This window comes from Chiloscyllium plagiosum, unplaced genomic scaffold (genome assembly GCF_037043375.1).
Source record: "Chiloscyllium plagiosum isolate Xiang-an unplaced genomic scaffold, Cpla_swu_hap1 HiC_scaffold_48, whole genome shotgun sequence".
Lineage (NCBI taxonomy): Eukaryota > Metazoa > Chordata > Chondrichthyes > Orectolobiformes > Hemiscylliidae > Chiloscyllium > Chiloscyllium plagiosum.
Genome location: NW_028270186.1, coordinates 4688706 through 4711970, shown reverse-complemented (window position 1 = coordinate 4711970; position 23265 = coordinate 4688706). Strand labels below are relative to the sequence as shown.

At 54.8% G+C, this 23265-nt stretch overlaps 2 protein-coding genes across 6 annotated transcripts in view; one reads left to right on the top strand and one right to left on the bottom strand.

The window, feature by feature from the left end:
• The window catches only part of ash2l (ash2 like, histone lysine methyltransferase complex subunit), a 63317-nt gene extending 57814 nt beyond the window's left edge, over positions 1-5503 (bottom strand). For all 4 annotated transcript variants that reach the window (XM_087984410.1, XM_087984412.1, XM_087984411.1 and 1 more), the window contains exon 1: positions 5421-5503. In XM_087984410.1, the coding sequence (XP_087840536.1) occupies positions 5421-5497 (77 nt within the window). In that variant the 5' untranslated portion in view covers positions 5498-5503. The remainder of the gene's footprint in view (positions 1-5420) is intronic.
• Positions 5504-14180: 8677 nt separating this feature from the next.
• LOC122543227 (nodal homolog) lies at positions 14181-22258 on the top strand. Of its 2 annotated transcripts, none has more exons than XM_043681702.2 (3): positions 14181-14719; positions 17819-18528; positions 21986-22258. In XM_043681702.2, exons 1-3 carry the CDS (start codon positions 14476-14478, stop codon positions 22136-22138), a joined length of 1107 nt encoding a protein of 368 aa, XP_043537637.2. In that variant the 5' UTR covers positions 14181-14475; the 3' UTR covers positions 22139-22258. The 2 variants fall into 2 exon arrangements, with proteins under 2 accessions (XP_043537637.2, XP_043537636.2); XM_043681701.2 differs by having other exon boundaries at positions 17738-18528.
• The last annotated feature ends 1007 nt before the right edge of the window (positions 22259-23265 follow it).

The window sequence follows — 23265 nt, the reverse complement described above, 5'->3', positions numbered from 1 at the left end:
GGGGGAGTGATGTGGGGGGGGAGGGGGGAGTGATGTGGGGGGGAGGGGGGAGTGATGTGGGGGGGAGGGGGAGTGATGTGGGGGGGAGGGGGGAGTGATGTGGGGGGGGAGTGATGTGGGGGGGGGAGTGATGTGGGGGGGGGAGTGATGTGGGGGGGGAGTGATGTGAGGGGGGAGTGATGTGAGGGGGGGAGTGATGTGGAGGGGGAGTGATGTGGGGGGGGAGGGGGAGTGATGTGGGGGGGGAGGGGGAGTGATGTGGGGGGGAGTGATGTGGGGGGGGGGGAGTGATGTGGGTAGGGGGGGAGTGATGTGGGGGGGAGGGGGGAGTGATGTGGGGGGGAGGGGGAGTGATGTGGGGGGGAGGGGGGGAGTGATGTGGGGGGGAGTGATGTGGGGGGGAGGGGGGAGTGATGTGGGGGGGAGGGGGGAGTGATGTGGGGGGGAGGGGGGGAGTGATGTGGGGGGGAGGGGTGGAGTGATGTGGGGGGGAGGGGGGAGTGATGTGGGGGGGAGGGGGGGAGTGATGTGGGGGGGAGGGGGGAGTGATGTGGGGGGGAGGGGGGAGTGATGTGGGGGGGAGGGGGGAGTGATGTGGGGGGGAGGGGGGAGTGATGTGGGGGGGAGGGGGGAGTGATGTGGGGGGGAGGGGGAGTGATGTGGGGGGGAGGGGGAGTGATGTGGGGGGGAGGGGGGAGTGATGTGGGGGGGAGGGGGGAGTGATGTGGGGGGGAGGGGGGAGTGATGGGGGGGGAGTGATGGGGGGGAGGGGGGAGTGATGGGGGGGAGGGGGGAGTGATGTGGGGGGGAGGGGGGAGTGATGTGGGGGGGAGGGGGGAGTGATGTGGGGGGGAGGGGGGAGTGATGTGGGGGGGAGGGGGGAGTGATGTGGGGGGGAGGGGGGAGTGATGTGGGTGGGAGGTGGGAGTGATGTGGGGGGGAGGGGGGAGTGAGGGGGGGAGGGGGGGAGTGATGTGGGGGGGAGGGGGGGAGTGATGTGGGAGGGAGGGGGGGAGTGATGTGGGGGGGAGGGGGGAGTGATGTGGGGGGGAGGGGGGGAGTGATGTGGGGGGGAGGGGGGAGTGATGTGGGGGGGAAGGGGGGAGTGATGTGGGGGGGAAGGGGGGAGTGATGAGGGGGGAGGGGGGAGTGATGTGGGGGGGAGGGGGGAGTGATGTGGGGGGGAGGGGGGGAGTGATGTGGGGGGGAGGGGGGAGTGATGTGGGGGGGAGGGGGAGTGATGTGGGGGGGAGGGGGGAGTGATGTGGGGGGGAGGGGGGAGTGATGTGGGGGGGAGGGGGAGTGATGTGGGGGGGAGGGGGGAGTGATGTGGGGGGGAGGGGGGAGTGATGTGGGGGGGGAGGGGGGAGTGATGTGGGGGGGAGGGGGGAGTGATGGGGGGGAGGGGGGAGTGATGGGGGGGAGGGGGAGTGATGGGGGGGAGGGGGAGTGATGGGGGGGAGGGGGAGTGATGGGGGGGGAGGGGGAGTGATGGGGGGGAGGGGGAGTGATGGGGGGGGAGGGGGAGTGATGGGGGGGGAGGGGGAGTGATGGGGGGGAGGGGGAGTGATGGGGGGGAGGGGGGAGTGATGTGGGGGGGAGGGGGGAGTGATGTGGGGGGGAGGGGGGAGTGATGTGGGGGGGAGTGATGTGGGGGGGAGGGGGGAGTGATGTGGGGGGGAGGGGGGAGTGATGTGGGGGGGAGGGGGGAGTGATGTGGGGGGGAGGGGGGAGTGATGTGGGGGGGAGGGGGGAGTGATGTGGGGGGGAGGGGGGAGTGATGTGGGGGGGAGGGGGGAGTGATGGGGGGGAGGGGGGAGTGATGGGGGGGAGGGGGGAGTGATGTGGGGGGGGGGGAGTGATGGGGGGGAGGGGGGAGTGATGGGGGGGAGGGGAGAGTGATGGGGGGAGGGGGGAGTGATGGGGGGAGTGATGGGGGGGAGGGGGGAGTGATGTGGGGGGGAGGGGGGAGTGATGTGGGGGGGAGGGGGGAGTGATGGGGGGAGGGGGGAGTGATGTGGGGGGGAGGGGGGGAGTGATGTGGGGGGAGGGGGGAGTGATGTGGGGGGAGGGGGGGAGTGATGTGGGGGGGAGGGGGGGAGTGATGTGGGGGGGGAGGGGGGGAGTGATGTGGGGGGGAGGGGGGGAGTGATGTGGGGGGGAGGGGGGAGTGATGTGGGGGGAGGGGGGAGTGATGTGGGGGGGAGGGGGGAGTGATGTGGGGGGGAGGGGGAGTGATGTGGGGGGGAGGGGGGAGTGATGGGGGGAGGGGGGAGTGATGGGGGGAGGGGGGAGTGATGGGGGGAGGGGGGAGTGATGTGGGGGGAGGGGGGAGTGATGGGGGGAGGGGGGAGTGATGGAGGGGGAGTGATGTGGGGGGGAGGGGGGAGTGATGTGGGGGGGAGGGGGGAGTGATGTGGGGGGGAGGGGGGAGTGATGTGGGGGGGAGGGGGGAGTGATGTGGGGGGGAGGGGGGAGTGATGTGGGGGGGAGGGGGGAGTGATGTGGGGGGGAGGGGGGAGTGATGGGGGGAGGGGGGAGTGATGGGGGGGAGGGGGGAGTGATGGGGGGGAGGGGGAGTGATGTGGGGGGAGGGGGGAGTGATGTGGGGGGGAGGGGGGGAGTGATGTGGGGGGGAGGGGGGAGTGATGTGGGGGGGAGTGATGTGGGGGGGAGTGATGTGGGGGGGAGTGATGTGGGGGGGAGGGGGGAGTGATGTGGGGGGGAGGGGGGAGTGATGTGGGGGGGAGGGGGGAGTGATGTGGGGGGGGGAGGGGGGAGTGATGGGGGGGAGGGGGGAGTGATGGGGGGAGGGGGGAGTGATGTGGGGGAGGGGGGAGTGATGGGGGGGAGGGGGGAGTGATGTGGGGGGGAGGGGGGAGTGATGTGGAGGGAGGGGGGAGTGATGTGGGGGGAGGGGGAGTGATGTGGGGGGGAGGGGGGAGTGATGTGGGGGGGAGGGGGGAGTGATGTGGGGGGGAGGGGGGAGTGATGTGGGGGGGAGGGGGGAGTGATGTGGGGGGGAGGGGGGAGTGATGTGGGGGGGAGGGGGGAGTGATGTGGGGGAGGGGGGAGTGATGTGGGGAGGGGGGAGTGATGTGGGGGGGAGGGGGGGAGTGATGTGGGGGGGAGGGGGGGAGTGATGTGGGGGGGAAGGGGGGAGTGATGTGGGGGGGAGGGGGGAGTGATGTGGGGGGGAGGGGGGAGTGATGTGGGGGGGAGGGGGGAGTGATGTGGGGGGGAGGGGGGAGTGATGTGGGGGGGAGGGGGAGTGATGTGGCGGGGAGGTGGAGTGATGTGGGGGGGAGGTGGAGTGATGTGGGGGGGAGGGGGGAGTGATGTGGGGGGAGGGGGGAGTGATGTGGGGGGGAGGGGGGAGTGATGTGGGGGGAGGGGGGAGTGATGTGGGGGGGAGGGGGGAGTGATGTGGGGGGGAGGGGGGAGTGATGGGGGGGAGGGGGAGTGATGGGGGGGAGGGGGAGTGATGGGGGGGAGGGGGAGTGATGGGGGGGAGGGGGAGTGATGGGGGGGAGAGGGGAGTGATGGGGGGGAGGGGGGAGTGATGGGGGGGAGGGGGGAGTGATGGGGGGGAGGGGGGAGTGATGGGGGGGAGAGGGGAGTGATGGGGGGGAGGGGGGGAGTGATGTGGGGGGGAGGGGGGAGTGATGTGGGGGGGAGGGGGGAGTGATGTGGGGGGAGGGGGGAGTGATGTGGGGGGAGGGGGGAGTGATGTGGGGGGAGGGGGAATGATGTGGGGGGGAGGGGGGAGTGATGGGGGGGAGGGGGGAGTGATGGGGGGGAGGGGGAGTGATGGGGGGGGAGGGGGAGTGATGGGGGTGAGGGGGAGTGATGGGGGGGAGGGGGAGTGATGGGGGGGAGGGGGAGTGATGGGGGGGAGGGGGGAATGATGGGGGGGAGGGGGGAGTGATGGGGGGGAGGGGGAGTGATGGGGGGGAGGGGGAGTGATGGGGGGGAGGGGGGAGTGATGGGGGGGAGGTGGGAGTGATGGGGGGGAGGGGGGAGTGATGGGGGGAGGGGGGAGTGATGTGGGGGGGAGTGATGTGGGGGGGAGGGGGGGAGTGATGTGGGGGGGAGGGGGGAGTGATGTGGGGGGGAGGGGGGGAGTGATGTTGGGGGGAGTGATGTGGGGGGGAGGGGGGAGTGATGTGGGGGGGAGGGGGGAGTGACGTGGGGGGAGGGGGGAGTGACGTGGGGGGGAGGGGGGAGTGACGTGGGGGGGGAGGGGGGGAGTGACGTGGGGGGGAGGGGGGGAGTGACGTGGGGGGGAGGGGGGGAGTGACGTGGGGGGGAGGGGGGGAGTGACGTGGGGGAGGGGGGAGTGACGTGGGGAGAGGGGGGAGTGACGTGGGGGGGAGGGGGGGTGAGGGGGGGGGGGGAGGGGGGGGAGTGACGTGGGGGGGAGGGGGGGAGTGACGTGGGGGGGAGGGGGGAGTGACGTGGGGGGGGAGGGGGGGAGTGACGTGGGGGGGAGGGGGAGTGACGTGGGGGGAGGGGGAGTGACGTGGGGGGGAGGGGGAGTGACGTGGGGGGGAGGGGGAGTGACGTGGGGGGGAGGGGGAGTGACGTGGGGGGGAGGGGGAGTGACGTGGGGGGGAGGGGGAGTGATGTGGGCGGGAGGGGGGAGTGATGTGGGGGGGAGGGGGGAGTGATGTGGGGGGGAGGGGGGAGTGATGTGGGGGGGAGGGGGCAGTGATGTGGGGGGGAGGGGGCAGTGATGTGGGGGGGAGGGGGGAGTGATGTGGGGGGGAGGGGGGAGTGATGTGGGGGGGAGGGGGGAGTGATGTGGGGGGAGGGGGGAGTGACGTGGGGGGGAGGGGGAGTGACGTGGGGGGGAGGGGGAGTGACGTGGGGGGGAGGGGGAGTGACGTGGGGGGGAGGGGGAGTGACGTGGGGGGGAGGGGGAGTGACGTGGGGGGGAGGGGGAGTGATGTGGGCGGGAGGGGGGAGTGATGTGGGGGGGAGGGGGGAGTGATGTGGGGGGGAGGGGGGAGTGATGTGGGGGGGAGGGGGGAGTGATGTGGGGGGGAGGGGGGAGTGATGTGGGGGGGAGGGGGCAGTGATGTGGGGGGGAGGGGGCAGTGATGTGGGGGGGAGGGGGGAGTGATGTGGGGGGGAGGGGGGAGTGATGTGGGGGGGAGGGGGGAGTGATGTGGGGGGGGAGGGGGGAGTGATGTGGGGGGGAGGGGGCAGTGATGTGGGGGGGAGGGGGCAGTGATGTGGGGGGGAGGGGGAGTGATGTGGGGGGGAGGGGGCAGTGATGTGGGGGGGAGGGGGCAGTGATGTGGGGGGGAGGGGGCAGTGATGTGGGGGGGAGGGGGGAGTGATGTGGGGGGGAGGGGGGAGTGATGTGGGGGGGAGGGGGGAGTGGTGGGGGGGGTATAGCCGGCCCCGCCCCTCACCTGCCCCCTCCCCCGCTCCCGGTTGACGTCGCTCCGGTTCCCGGGCTCTCTCCTCCCGCCGCTGCCGCCGCCGCCATCTTGCCTCCGCGTCCCCGATCTCGCGAGAATACCAGCGAGTGTTGTGCCGGGGGCGCGCCCTCCCGCGCGGTCCTCCTGCGCGCCCCCGTCCCTCCCTCACTCACACACTCGCGCAGAGACAGCTCGAGCGCGCCCTCTCCTGGTCTGGGTCCACACACACACACTCACTCACTCACTCAGAGAGAGTGAACCCAGTCTCCCTCAGTCCCTGAGAGTTCCCTGGGATGGCCCTGTTCAAACACAAACACAAACACACCCCAGAGAAACACATCAATCAATAACTGCACCGCGATGGCTACCTTCCACCACAACCTGCTGCCACAGCACAAACAAACACCAGGGAATACTTGGAGGAAGTGAGGACTGCAGATGCTGGAGATCAGATTCGAGAGTGTGGTGCTGGGAAAGCACAGCAGGTGTGGAGCAGGCGATTCAACGTTTCAGGCAAATGAGGGATCAGATTCCCGATGAAAGGGCTTGTGCCTGAAACATTGATTATCCAGCTCCTTCGATGCTGCCTGACCTGCTGTGCTCTTCCAGCACCACACTCCCGACTAGGGAATAGTTGATGTGTCGTGGAGAAAGTGAGGTCTGCAGATGCTGGAGATCAAAGTTGAAACTTTATTGCTGGAACAGCACAGCAGGTCAGGCAGCATCCAGGGAACAGGAGATTCGACGTTTCGGGCACAGGCCCTTCTTCAGGAATAGTTGATGTGTCCGCCATCCTGTCCCTGAGAGTATCAGGGCATGTTGATAAAATGGTTCAAGAGGCACTGGGTGGAAATCAGAAATTGCTGGAAAAGCTCAGCAGGTCTGGCATCAGAGAACCCCTGTAGCGTCAAAGTAGGCCATTCAGCCCACATCAACCCTCCAAAGAGAATCCCAACCACACCAAAGCCCTCCACCCTATAACTCTGCATTTCCCATGGCTATCCTGCACATCCCTGGACACGAGGGGCGACTTAGCATGACGAATCCAACTAACCTGCCAATCTTTGGACTGTGGGAGGAAACTGGAGCACCAGGAGTAAACCTGCACAGACACAGGGAGAACATGCAAACTCCACACAGACGCTCACCAGAGGCTGGGATTGAACCTGGATCCCTGGAGCTATGAGACAGCAGTGCTGACCCCTGAGCCACCATGCCACCCTTTCAGTGGGCTGAAAGCAGAATTAAAATTTTGGGTGTGTGCTGGATGGGCTGAGCACTGGAAGATGCAATTCGAATGGTCAGATGGTTGTTTTGACTGGTGCAGATTCAAAATAGGACACTGGCGTTAATTAACTGAGGTGTAGGGTTCAAGAGCAGGGAGTTAATGCTGGAACAGTATCAAATGTTGGTTCTGCCACAGCTGGAGTGCTGTGTCCAGTTCTGGAATCCACATTACAGCAGGGAATGTGATAACACTGGAGAGCATGCAGACAGAGATTTACCAGGATGTTACCTGGTGCTGAGAGTTTCACTGATGAAGAGAAATTGGACAGACTGGGGTTGTTTTCCCTGGAACAGAGGAGATGGAGAGGGGACATGATTGAGATGGGAAAAATGATGAAGAGGTACAGACAGGCTAGTCAGGAAGGAAGCTTTCCCCTTGATGGAGGGATCAGTGACCAGGGGGGGCATAATTTAAGCTAAGGGACAGGAGATTTAGAGAGACTGAAATGAAAATGGATGATGGGAGTGTGGAACTCACTGCATGGAAGGGTGGGAGAGGCAGAAACCATCATTACATTGAAGATATATTTACATGTCTACTTGTGATGCCAAAACATAAAAGTCATGTGCTGGAAAATGGGTTCAAAATAGTGAGGTGGTTGTTTTTGACTGGAGCAGACTCAATGAGCCAAAGTATCTTTTTCCTGAGCTGTAAACATTGATGACTCTGTGACCTACAGAAAGATGATGTCTTCCTGCAGGCTGTTGCTGAGACTGCACTTGTAGTTTTGGTCTCCGTTCCTGGGAGTGCAGTGGTGGTTCAGCACACCGATCCCGACAGTGACTGGACTGTCCTAGGAGGAGAGATTGATTTAACTGGGCCTGTATTCATTCAAGGAATCCAAAAGGACTGTGGATGCTGTAAATCAGGAAAAAAAACCCCCAGGGATTGCTGGAAAAGCTCAGCAGATCTTGGCAGTATCTGTGGAGAGAAATCAGAGTTGAGGTTTCAGATCGAGTGACCCTTCCTCAGAACTCAAATTCTCTCAGGTTTAGAAAGATGAGAGGGGGTCTGATTGAAAACTGTAAAATTCGAACAGGGCTGGACTCTTCTTTATCTGGAGAGTCTAGAAGCAGTGGACACATAGACTCAGGGGGATATGGGATAGACCACTTCAGACTGAGATGAGGAAACGTTTCTTCACTCAGAGAGTGGTGAGGCTCTGGAACTCCCCACCACAGGAAGCTGGGGAGGCCGGCCCACTGAACACAATCAGGGAGGAGACAGATGCTTTTTAAGATTTTGTAGTCATCAAGGGCAAGGAGAGAAAGGAGGAATATGGCATTCAGGTAGGGGATCAGACATGATCATAATGAAAGGTGGAGCAGGCTGGATGGGCTGAATAGTTATCTCCTGCCCCTATTTTCTATGTTACAGTATATGTCCTGGGCAGGTCGGACTCAAACACAGACCTTCTGGCCAAGAGCAATTACTCCCTGGTCAGGCTGGTCATCGAGGGAATTTTGACAAGATTTGTACAACAGGTCCTAGGGTGTGTTGCTGAACAAAGAGACCTTGGAGTGCAGGTTCATAGCTCCTTGAAAGTGGAGTCGCAGATAGATAGAATAGTGAAGAAGGCGTGTGGTATGCTTTCCTTTATTGGTCAGAGTGTTGAGTACAGGAGTCAGGAGGTCATGTTGCGGCTGTACAGGACATTGGTTAGGCCACTGTTGGAATATTGCGTGCAATTCTGGTCTCCTTCCTATCGGAAAGATGTTGTGAAACTTGAAAGGGTTCAGAAAAGATTTACAAGGATGTTGCCAGTGTTGGAGGATCTGAGCTACAGGGAGAGGCTGAACAGGCTGGGGCTGTTTTCCCTGGAGGCTGAGGGGTGACCTTATAGAGGTTTACAAAATTATGAGGTGCATGGATAGGGTAAATAGATAAGGTCTTTTCCCTGGGGTCGGGGAGTCCAGAACTAGAGGGCATAGGTTTAGGGGAAAGATATAAAAGAGACCGTAGGGGCAACTTTTTCACGCAGAGGGTGGTACGTGTATGGAATGAGCTGCCAGAAGAAGTGGTGGAGGCTGGTACAATTGCAACATTTAAGAGGTATTTGGTTTGGTATGTGAATAAGAAGGAAGAGAAAGTGAGGACTGCAGATGCTGGAGATCAGAGCTGAAAATGTGTTGCTGGAAAAGCGCAGCAGGTCAGGCAGCATCCAAGGAGCATGAGAATCGATGTTTCGGGCACAAGCCCTTCTTCAGGAATGAAGAAGGGCTTGTGCCTGAAACGTCGATTGCCATGTGAATAAGAAGGGTTTGGAGGGATATGGTCGGGTGCTGGCAGGTGGGACTAGATCGGGTTGGGATATCTGGTCAGCATGGATGGGTTGGACTGAAGGGTCTGTTTCCATGCTGTACATCTCTATGACTCTTTAACAACCGCACTCAACATCAATTTCATTCGATTTTCGTTACATTAATGTCTCTGAAAACCTTACAAGCAGCAGTTCAAGCTAACTCATCTTTATTTTATTCTGTGACAGACAGAATACTGAAGTTGAGGATGATCTGATCCTCGAATGGTGTAGCAGACTTGATGGGCCGAATGGACGACTTCTGCTCTGATTTCTTTGGGTATTTAAAAATTGCTCACACACTGCAAGTTGATGTATGGAAAAGAGTGTGGGATAGATGCTACAAATGGGAGTTTTTATTGTGAGTAACAAGTTTCCTCCTTGGTCACTACAACAGCATCACATTGGGATAGGTCAGGCTGATTGACTGCCTGGGAATATGACCATGTGATTTGCACCAGTTTTCAAACCGTGGATTTTGTGATCTAATCCTTCCTTGCTCCTGTTAACAATAACAGTCATAATAAGAAAAAAATCATGGCTGCAGCATTCCTTCCAGTTTCAGGTGTGTTTTTCTGTGTCTGCAGGACAGATCCGAATCCTCTACCTTTTCATCTAACAATTTGGAGGTGCTGGTGTTGGACTGGGGTGGACAAAGTTAAAAATCACCCAACACCAGGTTATAGTCCAACAGGTTTATGTGGAAGCGCTAGCTTTCAGACTGTGGAACATTCCATTCCAATATTATATTCCATGACACTGTAATCCTGTTGCTATAAATTCTGGATTGTACGATTCTGCTCCACAGCCACGTGATGAAGAAGCAGCATTTCAAAAGCTAGTGCCTCCAAACAAACCTGTTGGACTATCACCTGGTGTTGTGTGACTTTAGACTTTTTCCTTTCATGGAGTTGCTGCTCCTCCCCAGCACCAGAAGGTGGCAACGTTTTACCAGGAATTGAGGAAATGTTGCCTTTTGACAGCGCCCTCACCACCTCAGCAGCCTCAATCTCAAAGTGCTTTCCAGCCAACGAAGTGCTGACTGAAGTGTGGTCAATTTGTAGATGGGTGTACACTTGTTGTTTTAATGGCTTCCTGTGTATGCATGCTGTAAGTTTGTCAATGTGAGTACAACAGGGTCAAGGGACGAAACAGCCTGTTCCTGTTGCTATTTTATGATGAATTAAGCATGGGAATGGAATCCAGTCCCACTGTCAACTCACTGCCTGTGTGTTCAATTGGCTCAGGAGGCAATGAAGTTCTCATTCAAACAGGTCAAGGGAGGGAATTTGAGAAGCTCAGAGCTGAAAGCGATGGAAATCAGGGATGTGGGAGAGGCCAGAATTAAGGCAATGCTGAGATCTCGGAATGCCATCGGGCCGGAGGGGGATCACAGCCACAGCTGAGGGAATGGAGGGATTGAAAACAATGATGAGAATTTTCAAGTCAAGTTGAAATTAGCAGGAGCATTGAACAGTCTTCCCCACAATGTTATCATCAAACTCGCTTTGAATGTTTTACAAGAAGCTGCTTTCACCACACTGTCAGGCAGTGTACCCCTGATCTTTACTGTTCACTGTGGGACATCAGTGGCATGTTTGCAGAATCCCCCAGGCCCTTCCTTCTCTCTCAATTCCAAATTTTGTTCCCGGCAACACCTCCCCCTTAGACAATAATACAAAGTCTATCTTTTACGCACACCTTTGCTGCAATAATTTTTAGTTCCCTGAAATGCTAGACAGGGCAATCAGAAAATCCTGTGCACTTTGAGGTGCACAGTCAAATTCACATGGTCTTGTTTTGAAAGTTCCGTCACAATTCAAACAACACAGCAGAACCTCAGAACAACAGCATTACTGAGTGAGCAGTTTAGTATCTGACTCGAAATTTTAAGGCATTGATAATAGTCACTTTCGCATCTGCTCATGGTGCAGTGCTTGAATATTATGGAGATATTGAAGCATTTAACACACCCTGGAGTCCAGAAACATAGTACTACGTGCAGCTCCCACCCCCAGTGACCAGTGCGATTCACCAGTGTTTGTGAATCAAGACCAGTGCTTGCAATGCCACCCATTTTAAGGTTTGAAAACTGTTGAGACTCCTCCACCTGTAAGGGTAGGTTGGGATGGGGTCAGGGTGGATTCTGTCAGATGGGGGAAATTGGCTGCTCGAACGTGAACAAGACTATCATAACTCAGCAGGGACCCCAATTGGTGTCTGGATTCCCCTCCCCCCCATCCCCCAACTTTGGCAAGCCCTGGTTCAAAGTTACTGAAGGGGCTTTCTAATTTTGCAGGGTGGGTGGGGGTGGGGTGGTCCAAAGCTCAGAAGCACAGAGGTGTTCTGGGTAGAAGGAGACTATCTGACTCACTGTGCCTACACCAGCTCTTCAAACGATTTCCATCCAAATAACCATCCACTGTCCCGCTTGAATGGCTCAAATGAACCTGCCTCTCACGTTCAGAGTCACACAGAATGGAAACGCAGCCTTCGATCCAACCAGTCCATGCCGACTGTTGTAACAATCGGAAATGGCTACATTCTTGATTTCAGATCATTTATTTAATTCAAATATCAGCCTCTGCCTTGGGAGAAATAAACCCATGTCACCATGATTATGGGGGTCAGTGACATTATCATGCTACCACTGCCTCTCCTGAATGGTTCAAATGTTCAGCTCCCAGTCATCTTCATGCTGAAACACTCACTCTGTTTCACTCTCCACAGACACACACACACACACGCACATGCCTTGAGCTGTCCCAGCTTCTGATGCGCTGGTACCTTCTGTTTGCAGCAGTGGGAATGGGAAGATCATTGCCACATGGGGAGTGGTTGAAGTGAACAGAGCAGGTGGGATTGTTCCAGAGGAAGCTGTCCACCCTGTAAGATTCTAACAGGACTAGACAGGAAAGATCTTCCCCATGAGCAGAGAGTCCAGAAACACGGGTCACAGTCTGAGGATACCGGGTAGCCCATTCAGGAATGGGGATGTGAGAAATGTCTTCACCCAGAGAATAGAGAGTCTGCAGAATTCTCTGCCACAGAAAGCAGTCCAGGCCCAAACATTGGCTGTTTTCAGGAAGGAGTTACATATAGCTCTTACGGCTAAAGAGAGAAAGCAAGACTCTGAATTGGATAATCAGCCATGGAGGGGCCGAATGGCCTACTCCCGCTGCTATTTGCGATGTTTGTGTGATTCCAACACACAGAGGAACAGGCCGAGTCAGTGAGGTCAGAGAGAGAGAGAAGCAGAGTGTTGTTGGTGTGGAACAGCAGCAGCAGCAGGGCCGAATGGACTGTTTCCCTGCTGGAACTTCCACGCAGACCTCGGAAGGTTTGAGGAGCCGGACCTGGGGTTTGTGTGTGTGTGTGTGTGTGGGTGAGGATGGGGGGTGGGGGGTAGGGTTGTGGTGACACAAGTTGGTGATAAGCACTGACTGCTGAAACAACATCTCTGTAGCACCCAGGGGAGGTGTGAGGGTGGCAGGGGGAGACCCACTGTCCCCCTCCCCGGAGAATGGGAATCCGGACTCGGCCCGGGGCTGGAGAGGCCAGGGGCAGTCTGAGTGATTGATCCCAGGAGGCTCCGTCTTGCCTATCACAGAGACAGGGAGAGGGGCACCGCGCGGGGAATTCAATGCAAGTTGCTGAGTGTTTGGGTCCTTCGCAAACCTCGTTGCCAGCTTAAAGCTGGTGTCTCAGCCACCCCCTTTTCCCCACCTCACCCCTCCCCATGAGGATCTCTGCTGCTAACTCCACAGTACACTGAGCCTGCAGGGAGAAGGGAGGGGGGTTGTTGCAGACTGACCCATCAATGCAGACACCATTTCTCCCTGTGTACCCAGCCTGGAGGCTGGCAGACCAGACCTCCCTCTCCCAGTCACTGCCCTGTCCAGATGTGTATCTGGGCCCATTTGAATGATGGATGGGAGATATGTGTGTGTGTGTGTGTTGGGGTAACCTCTTTTTCCCAAGGCTGCTCTCGCCTGACCATAGCTGCTGTGATCACACTCTAATCCCAGCAGCATCTTCTGGGAGATGGGAGTCTGCATTTCACTGACCCCTGCTCCCATCTCCCTCCATCCCCAAACACTGGATCCACCTGCTGTCTGCTCCCTGAACCGGTGGGGGGGGGGGTGCATTCTCAACCGTCAGACACTGCAACCCCACCAACAGTGAACACACACACACACACACAATGTCTGGGAGTGTCAATACCCCAGTGTTCCACCTCCAGTCAAACACAGCAACACACCCCTTCAGATTGTGGGCTGGCAGAGACAGACAGATATAACAAATAAAATGAAACAACTGCTGATGTTGGAAATCAGAAACAAGAGCAGGAAAAGCTCAGCAGTTCTGGCCGTCTCCCAGTGGAGAGAAATCAGAGTTAACGTTTCGGGTCCAGTGACCCTCCCTCAGAACTGGGAGGCTCAGAGGTTCTTTACCGCAGAGGGCCGGATGTGAAACACACTGAGCTTTAATCAGGTGGAAAAGACAGGAAAGTGGAGCTGAAGATGGTGAGATCAGCCATAAAAGTGAAATGAGGGTGGAATACCGGCGGATCTCAGAAGGATGGGATGCTCCAGGTGGTTATGTCACATCCAGAATTGGAAGAAAGGGAATCTGATACTGGGAATATCACAACAGAAATACCTGAAATACACAGAGAAACATACCATGTAAACGGGTTTATAAAATTATGAGGGGCATGGTAGGATAAATAGACAGGGTCTTTTCCCTGGGGTCGGGGAGGCCAGAGCTAGAGGGGCATAGGTTTAGGGTGAGAGGGGAAAGATATAAAAGAGACCTAAGGGGCAACATTTTCACACAGAGGGTGGTGTGTGTATGGAATGAGCTGCCAGAGGATGTGGTGGAGGCTGGTACAATTGCAACATTTAAGAGGCATTTGGATGGGTATGTGAATGGGAAGGGTTTAAAGGGATATGGGCCGGGTGCTAGCAGGTGGGACTAGATTGGGTTGGGATATCTGGTCGGTAGGGATGGGTTGGACCACAGGGTCTGTTTCCATGCTGGAGATGTTTATGACGTTATCTCATCGAGCAGGCTCGACGGGCTGAATGGCCTCGGTGCGGCCGTGTCTTGCTGGTCGTGAGTGAGTGCTCCACTGAGCCCAGCCGCCCGCTGGCATTTCGGAGTGACTCCGGGGGAACAGAAAATGCTGCAGGGCGAGGGAGCGGAGTGGCTGTCCCTCCTTCCCGGCTCAGTGCTGCAGACAGGGGAAGAGTGGAGAAGTGGAACAGGGGGTGGTAGTGACAGTGTTGGGACTGGGAGGACCAGGAGACATTGCCTCCCCCCCCCCCCCCTTGTCTGGGAAGCACACGGTGTGGATTCTGACAGAGACAGACAGAGAGGGGCGTGGGGAAGCTGGCCTGGCCTCTCAGCTCCCTGTATAAAGCAGCTCCCGCAGGCTCCGGGCACTCACAGTCCACATGGATCGCCACTCGGCCCGCCCAGCGCTGCTGTTCCTCCTCCTCCTCCTCCTCCTCGCCGCCGCGGCCGCCGGCCGGGAGTCCCGGCCCCTTGCCTGGAAGGCACAGCAAGATCCCAAGAGCTTGCCCGCCTACATGCTGGAGCTGTACAAGGCGGTCACGGGGAGAGTGTCCCGGGCGATCTCTGCCCCCGAGCGCAGCGCCGTGCTCCAAGCCGACCAAGTGGTCAGTCTGCCGGCCAGAGGTAAGGCGGGAGGCTCGCTGGGGGGGGGGGGGGGGTTCCTGCTTTCCGCGTTCCCTGGCCCTCCCTCTGTCTGTCTGTGTGTGTGTGTCCTCCCTTCCCGACCTGCCAGCACTACCACCAACTCTCTCCGCACCCCCCGGGACAGGCACTCCCTTCCCCCCAGTCTGACTGTCACTGCATTTAGCAAGCCCCTAACTCTCCACACCAGCGAACTCTGCGATTTAAAGCTGACCTCCTTCACGGTTGCCATGACCACAGACATCAACCCACCCATATCCCATTTCTTCCTCTGGAGCGTCTGAGGCTGAGGGGTGACCTTATTGAGGTTTATAAAATTTTGCTAAAAATCACACAACACCAGGTTATTAGACTAGATTCCCTGCAGTGTGGAAACAGGCCCTTCGGCCCAACCAGTCCACACCAACCCTCCAAAGAGTAACCCACCCAGACCCATTTCCCTCTGACCAATTCCCCCAGCACTATGGGCAACTTCGCAAGGCCAATTCATCTGACCTGCACATCTTTGGACTGTGGGAGGAAACCGTATGACCCAGAGGAGAGCCACGCAGACACAGGGAGAATGTGCAAGTTATAGTCCAACAGGTTTAATTGGAAGCACACTAGCTTTCGGAGCAACGCTCCACTATCACCTGATGAAGGAGCGTCGCTCCGAAAGCTAGTGTGCTTCCAATTAAACCTGTTGGACTATAACCTGGTGTTGTGTGATTTTTAACTTTGTACACCCCAGTCCAACACTGGCATCTCCAAATTATAAAATTATGAGGGGCATGGATAGGGTAAATAGACCAAATCTTTTCCCTGGGGTTGGGAAGTCCAGAACTAGAGGGCATAGGTTTCGGGTGAGCGGGGAAAGATATAAAAGAGACCTAAGGGGCAACTTTTTCACGCAGAGGGTGGTACGTGTATGGAATGAGCTGCCAGAGGATGTGGTGGAGGCTGGTACAATTGCAACATTTAAGAGGCATTTGGATGGGTATATGAATAGGAAGAGTTTGGAGGGATATGGGCCGGGTGCTGGCAGGTGGGACTAGATTGGGTTGGGATATCTGGTCGGCATGGACGGATTGGACCGAAGGGTCTGTTTCAGTACTGTATGACTCTGGCTCTGTATGTCGGTTAGGGTGGCATGACAATGCTAAGTTCCCTACTGTGTCCAGGAATGTGCAGATGAGCTGGGTTAGCGATGGGAAATGGGGGGTTTTGGGATGCTGTTTGGGTTGGATGGCAAAGTTCGGACAGCTATGGGGAGGGGAGGCTGTGAGCAGATCAGATCCAAGTTTTCAAAATCATGAGGGGACTGGATAGAGTCAAGGGGGAGAAACTGTTCCCACCCAGGAAGTGATCAGGAACATCTGAGTCAAGGAACCGCAAGTGTGCTGAGGGGAAAGTTCCCCACGTAGGCAGGTGGTTGTGATCTGGAATGCCCTGCCTGACAGGGTGCCTGGTGCAGGCAACTTCAATTGACATTTCCAACAGCAATGAGTGATGTATCTGAAAGGGAAGGCAGGAACAAAAGTGTCACCTTCAGACAGCTAGAACAGTCAAGATGGCGTGAATGGTCTCCTTCATCACTGTCATAAACCAAGTCATTCATTGTGAAACAGATTGGACGATGATGTCCTGTTTATTGTAAATCCTCCCCGCAGAGGACATGTTTTCAGAGTATCTATCCTCTGATTGAGCACCCCGATTAGTTCATTCCAGAACCTTCTCAGTTCTTGTAACGAGCAGCTCACTCTGTCCTACCTGACCACACCAATTCATCCAACAGACCCTCTGCAGAATCAATACTAATGTGAAATGTGTGACTGAATTTTGATTCACTTTGTGTTCCCCCTCTGCCTCAAGTCTCGTTATTGATTATTTCTCACCATCTCATTTACAGTGAATGAAAAATGAACAATAGTGGGGGCAATGTATAGGAGCTAATCCACATCGCTTTCTGTCATCTCCCCCCATCCCCCCACTCCCCGCTAATTCTCTTTCCTACCTTCACCATTGGGTGTTGTTGGCGTCACTCATCCATTGAGACCATGGCCAATTTGGCAACATTATTCACATTTGACCTTTAACCCATCAGTATTATTTACCTTGTTCAGGCATGTTCTGACCCAGCTCTGGTCAGGTGGGGCAGAAACCCAGACCTTATCGTTCAGAGATCGAGTCATAGAGATGGAAACAGACCCTTCGGTCCAACCCATCCATGCTGACCAGATATCCCAACCCAATCTAGTCCCACCTGCCAGCACCCGGCCCATATCCCTCCAAACCCTTCCTATTCATATACCCATCTTAAATGTTGTAACTGTACCAGCCTCCACTAACTTCTCTGGCAGCTCATTCCATACACACACCATCCTCTGTGTGAAAGAATTGCCCCTTAGCTCCGTTTTATATCTTTCCCCTCTCACCCCAAACCTATGCCCTCTAGTTCTGGACTCCCCCACCCCAGGGAAAAGACTTTGTCTATTTACCCCATCCATACCCCTCATGATTTTATAAACCTCTATAAAGTCACCCCTCAGCCACCGCTCCAGGGAAAATAGCCCCAGCCTGTTCAGCCCCTCCCTGTAGCTCAGATCCTCCAACCCTGGCAACATCCTTGTAAATCTTTTCTGAACTCTTTCAAGTTTCACAACATCCTTCTAATAGGAAGGAGACCAGAACTGCATGTAATATTCCAACAGTGGCCGAACCAATATCCTATACAGCTGCAACATGACCTCCCAACTCCTGTACTCAATACTCTGACCAATAAAGGAAAGCATACCAAACGCCTTCTTCACTATCCTATCGACCTGCAACCCACTTTCAAGGAGCTATGAACCCCTGTACTCCAAGGTCTCTTTGTTCAGCAACACTCCCCAGGACACTTAACATATAGTGTCTAAGTCCTGCCCTGATTTGCCTTTCCAAAATGCAGCACCTCGCATTTATCTAAATTAAAACCATCTGCCACTGTCGTTTCTCTCATTCCGACACACTCTCTTTTTTCAGGTTGGAATTACAGTGGGGACAGTTGGATCATTGACTTTGACATGACTTCCATCGCTGAGTATGACTTTGTGCATTTTGCAGAGCTCAGGATCCGAATGCACCCTATCTCTGCCTGTCCAAACACCACCATCCTCATCAACCACATCCACAGCTACAAATGCCGGGGCAACAGGACCTGCCACAGTTACTCACCCCTTGGCTCCTTCACTGGAAACCCTCCCACCGCCAGTTCCAGTTGGCAGGTCTTCGACCTCACTGGTTTACTGAACAGATGGCTGAGCCAGGGCACTCCAGTCCGGTCTGAGGAGCCCGGGATCCAGGACGTTCACCGATTTCCTCCCGGAGAGCACCGGCAAAGCCAGGGCCCTGAGCAGTGCCTGCCGGGCAAGTTGGCCAAACTGGCAAGGGCGGGCAGCCGTGCCAAGCCCCCCCATCGGAGATCCGAGCAGATCATGATGGTCGTGTTCTTCAAGAGGAGCAGGGCAGAGGTGGGTGGAATCCCGTCCACACTCCTCAGGACTGTGGAGCGCTCCAAGTTCCAACGGGCTGGTGAGCTGGGTAACGCCAAGAGGCAGAAGAGGAACCGGAAGGAGAGGCTGAACATGGGAAACAGCACATCACTGAGAGACCAATCGCTGTGTCGACGGATGGACATGGAGGTGAACTTTGACCGGATTGGCTGGGGGGGCTGGGTCATACACCCCAAATCCTTCAACGCCTATAGGTGTGGGGGAGAGTGCCCCTCACCTCTGGATGAGACCTTCATGCCAACCAACCACGCTTACATGCAGGTGAGAATGATGAAACGCCACCTTGCCCTGAGAGAGCATCTCAGCCAGAATAACCCAACAGAGAGTGTGTTTACAGGGGGATTTGTGACTTTGAGTTAACAATGTGAAATGGACAGTGTCAGGCTCTCATCGCTGGGACAGCCAGAGTTAAAATGAATGCTTTTATCCATTTATCTCATCAATGATACAACAGGAATGGTTATCACGGGGTTAACACTTCCCAAATGTCAGGAATAATTATCACTCAGAAACTTTGTGAAGTAAAGCCTCTCTTCCTGCATCATACTTCCCCTGCTCTCCATCTCTCAATAGTTTGATGCAGTACGTTTACTGTGTTCACAGTGAATATGCCCCAAATAATCTATCTACTGTACTTAAAATCATAGAGATGTACCGCACGGAAACAGAACCTTCAGTTTAACTCATCCATCCTGACCAGAAATCCTAAATTAATCTAGTCCCATTTGCCAGCCCTTGGCCCAGATCCCTCTAAACCCTTCCTATTCATGTACCCATCCAGATGCCTTTTAAATGTTGTCATTGCACCAGCCTCCACCACTTCCTCTGGCAGCTTATTCCATACTCATACCACCCTCTGTGTGGAAAAAGTTGCCCCTTAGGTCCCTTTTATGTCTTTCCCCTCTCACTCTAAACCTATGCCCTCCAGTTATGGACTCCCCCTACCCCAGGGAAAAGACCTTGCCTTAAAGGACAATGTCTCCATTCTCTCATGTGCTCTGGACAAATGTGATCCATTGCTCTCTTGAAACCCTTCTCTTCTCTCTCTGTCTGTGTGTGTCTCTGTCTGTCTGTCTGTCTGTGTCTCTCTCTCTCTCTGTGTCGAACTGGCTGCAATTTCAGATCACGTTCCCAGTGTTCTTTGCTGTTCTGACACAAGATGTGGGTGCTGCTGGCTGGGCAGTATTTATTGCCCATCCCTAACTGCCCTTGAGAAGGTGGTGTTGAGCTGCCTTCCTGAACCACTGCAGTCCATTGGCATGCAGGACCATCCACAAACCCACAGGAGGGAGTTCCTGTATGTTAACCCAATGACAATGAATGAATGGCATTAGAGAAACACAGAGCAGGAGGAGGGCAATTCAGCTGTGTGAGCCTGCAACACCTTTTAATAGAAGAATACAAGAACTAGGAGCAGGAGTAGGCCACCTGGCCTATCCAGCCCCCTCTGCCATTCAATAAGATCATGGCTGGCCTTTTCATGGACTCAGCTCCACTTACCCACCCGCTCACCATGACCCTTAATTCCATGACTGTTCAAAAATCTGTCTATTTTTACCTTAAAAACATTCAACGGGGTAGCCTCAGCTGCTTCTCTGGTCAGGGAATTCCACAGGTTCACAACCCTTTGGATGAAGAAGTTTCGCCTCAACTCAGTCCTAAATCTGCTCCCCCTTAGTTTGAGGCTCTGCCCCTCGTTCCAGTTACACCCCCCAGTGGAAACAACCTCCCTGCTTCTGTCTCCTCTATCCCCTTCACCATTTTATACATTTCTGTGAGTTCCCCTCTCATTCCTCTAAATTTCAGTAAGCATAGTCCTGGTCTCCTCAGTCTCTCCTCATAAGATAACCCTCACAACTCTGGAATCAATCTAGTGAACTTCCCTGACAGACCCTCCAGTGCCAGTACATTCTTTCTCAAGGAAGGAGACCAAAACTGTACACTGTACTCCAGGTGTGGCCACACCAGCACCTTTCTGAGCTGCAGCATAAACTCCCTGTTTTTAAACTCCATCCCTCTCACAATGAAGGACAAGGATAATAAAGAACATATTTTGACCACAGCTGATCCTCTATCTCAAAGCTATATTCCTGTTTTTCTTCCTGTATCCCTTGATGCCTTTAATTCCAAGTCAAATTCTAACCTCCACAGAAACACCTGCCGCCTTCACTCCCGACAGTGTCAGCACCTGTCATCATCAATCCTCCTTGCTTAAAGCTCTACTTGCCACAAGATGAGGCTGCTCCAACACTCATGTCTACTCTCCAAACCTGCGTCCTCCATCAGTTCTCAAAAGGCCCATCTTGAACCTTGCCCCACACAAAGTGCTGCTTGTTGGTTGACCACTGGCCCTTTTGTCCCCTGGGACATTGGAAATTCCTTCATGGCTCGACACAATCCTTTTCAACCATCCCCTGTGGCCCTCTAATCCTTCCTCATGCTCTGATCCTCACACTGCCTGCCTCGGGGTTTTCTTGCAAACCTTGGACCTTACACTGACCCTGGGACTGTTTGGACCACCTTACAGGGTTGGCCAGTCTGAGTGCTTCCATTCTTGAATCACCCCCCCAGCCCCACCATCCATACCCCTTCACCCTTCCTTCGGGAAATCTCAAAACCTCTTGTCCAACAAGCTCCTGGACCATCTAGTCATATAGACTGTAAGATACAGGAGCAGAGTGAGGCTCTTCTGCCCATCGGGTCTGCTCCACCATTCTATCACAGCTGACATGTTTTTCCAACTTCATTCTCCTGCCTTCTCCCTGTAACACTTGATCCCCTTACTCACCAGGAACCTGTCTATCTCTGTCCTAGATACACTCAGTGACCTGGCCTCCACAACCCTCTGAGGCAGTGAGTTCCACAGATTGACCACCCTGTGGCTGAAGAAATTCCCCCTCATCTCTGTTCTAAAGGCTCACCTGTTTGCTCTGAGGCTATGCCCTCAGGCCCTCCACTCGGCTACTGATGGAAACCTCTCCACCACGTCCACTCTATCCAGGCCTCTCTCCATCCTTTCAGTAAGAGCCCCCTCATCTTTCAAAGTTCCATTGAGTGCAGACCCAGAATCTATAACCTCGAATGACGAGCCCTTCACCCCCAGGAGCATTGTTCTAAAGCTCCTCTGGATCTCCATCCAACGCCAGCACATCCTCCTTTAGATATAGGGTTGTAGATTGATCACAATATTCCAAATATGGTCTGACCAGAGCTTTGCACAGACTCAGCAGTACATTCCTACTCTTGTATTCGAGCCCTCGTGAAATGAATGCCAACATTGCATTTGCCTTCCTATCTGCTAACTGACACATCCCATTCTGCTGTTTGAAGTCTAATTCCTCACCATCTGTCCATTATGGAAAATGATGGGAGGCCATTTGGCCCATCCCACCAGTGTTGTCTCTTTCCAAGAGCTATTCAGTTAAGCCTGATCTTTCACCGAAGCCTTCACCCATCTCAAATTTTTGTCTGGTCCTTTTTGGAAAGTTGCATTCCATCAAATCCCACCAGCCTCTCCGGAAGACGCAGTGCCAACTCCTCATTGTCCTCCAGACACCTTTTCAACATCTTCCTGATGTTCTTGCCAATTATCATAAATCCTAAATCTCTCCATGGGAAGGACATTTATTGCCTCTATTTATTCATACAAGTCATGTTCTCACTGCCCTCGCTGCAGAAGTTAACTTGTCCTGACCTCTCTCTCTATCTGTTTTTGCAGAGTTTGCTGAAATCCTTCCACCCAGAACGTGTTCCCTGCACGTCCTGTGTGCCAGTTAAGATGAGCCCTCTCTCCATGTTATACTACAAGAATTGGGATGTGGTTTTGAGTCATCACATGGACATGATTGTGGAGGAGTGTGGGTGTCACTGACCTGAGCCTCACGATACAAACCCTCCGATGTTTTCCCATGTAAAAAAGTGTAAATTCCATATACAGAATATAAAGTGATATATTTTTCTATGAATGCAAAATAAATGTGACTTTAAACTATTTTTGACTGCGGTGAATAGACTGCTGCCCCACAATGAAACAGAAGATGGTGTAGATCTTGAAGTGGCGAATTGTACTTCAGCCCCTCAAACCCATTCCAGTGTTGAGTTTGTAGACTGCACCTTTATCCCAATGCCCCTCTACCTTTGTTCTGTATCAGTGTAGACATCCCAGAGAGGCAGGTGGCTCGGCTCACGTGGGCCTGGGGAAGGTTTGCAGGGCTATGGTGGGATTGAATTGGATAGCTTGATGAGGGAGCTTGAACAGGCACGATGGACAGAGTGGCCTCTTCCCGCAATGCATCATTCTGAGCACATCAAATTACTTTTGAGTTCCTTGATTACTTCCACCCCTTGTGTGATGGGGGTGTCACCTGTTAGTTTGTACACAGCTCCGTTGAAGTGCTGTTGTGTTTGGGCTGGATTTTAACACTGGTGGAAATGATCTGACACAACCTCTGCCTGCATTCTCACTTCACCATGGCATAGAGATCAATGCTAAAAAGAAAGCAACTGGAGCTCTCACTCCCACCCAGTGTTTGTCTCTGTAATAGGAGGAACATTTATGTGACTCACCTTCTCTTAGAAATGCAGGAGATTCCTGCTATCTCTGTGCGTTTGCTCCTGTTATCACAAGTGCATGGACATCTGCAATGATTGAATTGCAAAGCCATTCTAACTGAATATTTCCTCCTCAAATACACAGGCACTCATAAACATGCTGAACTGCACTCATTCACACACATACAGACTCCTCACCCACAACACTCACCAACAGACAAACTCACCAACAGACACTTATCAACCATACATTCGTGTACACACACGCACTCACACTCTCTCTCTCTCTTTCTCTCACACTCTCTCTGGCATAGACACACTTTCATTCACAAACACACTCTGAATCACAAACTCCTTCACTGACACACTCTCACAAACATACTGTGCGTACACTCATTCGCACACATCAAGTGTGTGATTCAGGAATATTATGTTCAGATGCCACAG

Coding starts and splice junctions, on each gene's coding strand:
- LOC122543227 (XM_043681701.2), top strand. CDS start 14,476: ATGGATCGCCACTCGGCCCGCCCAGCGCTGCTGTTCCTCCTCCTCCTC. Junction 14,720..17,737: donor GGTCAGTCTGCCGGCCAGAG/GTAAGGCGGGAG, acceptor CTCTTTTTTCAG/GTTGGAATTACAGTGGGGAC. Junction 18,529..21,985: donor CCAACCACGCTTACATGCAG/GTGAGAATGATG, acceptor CTGTTTTTGCAG/AGTTTGCTGAAATCCTTCCA.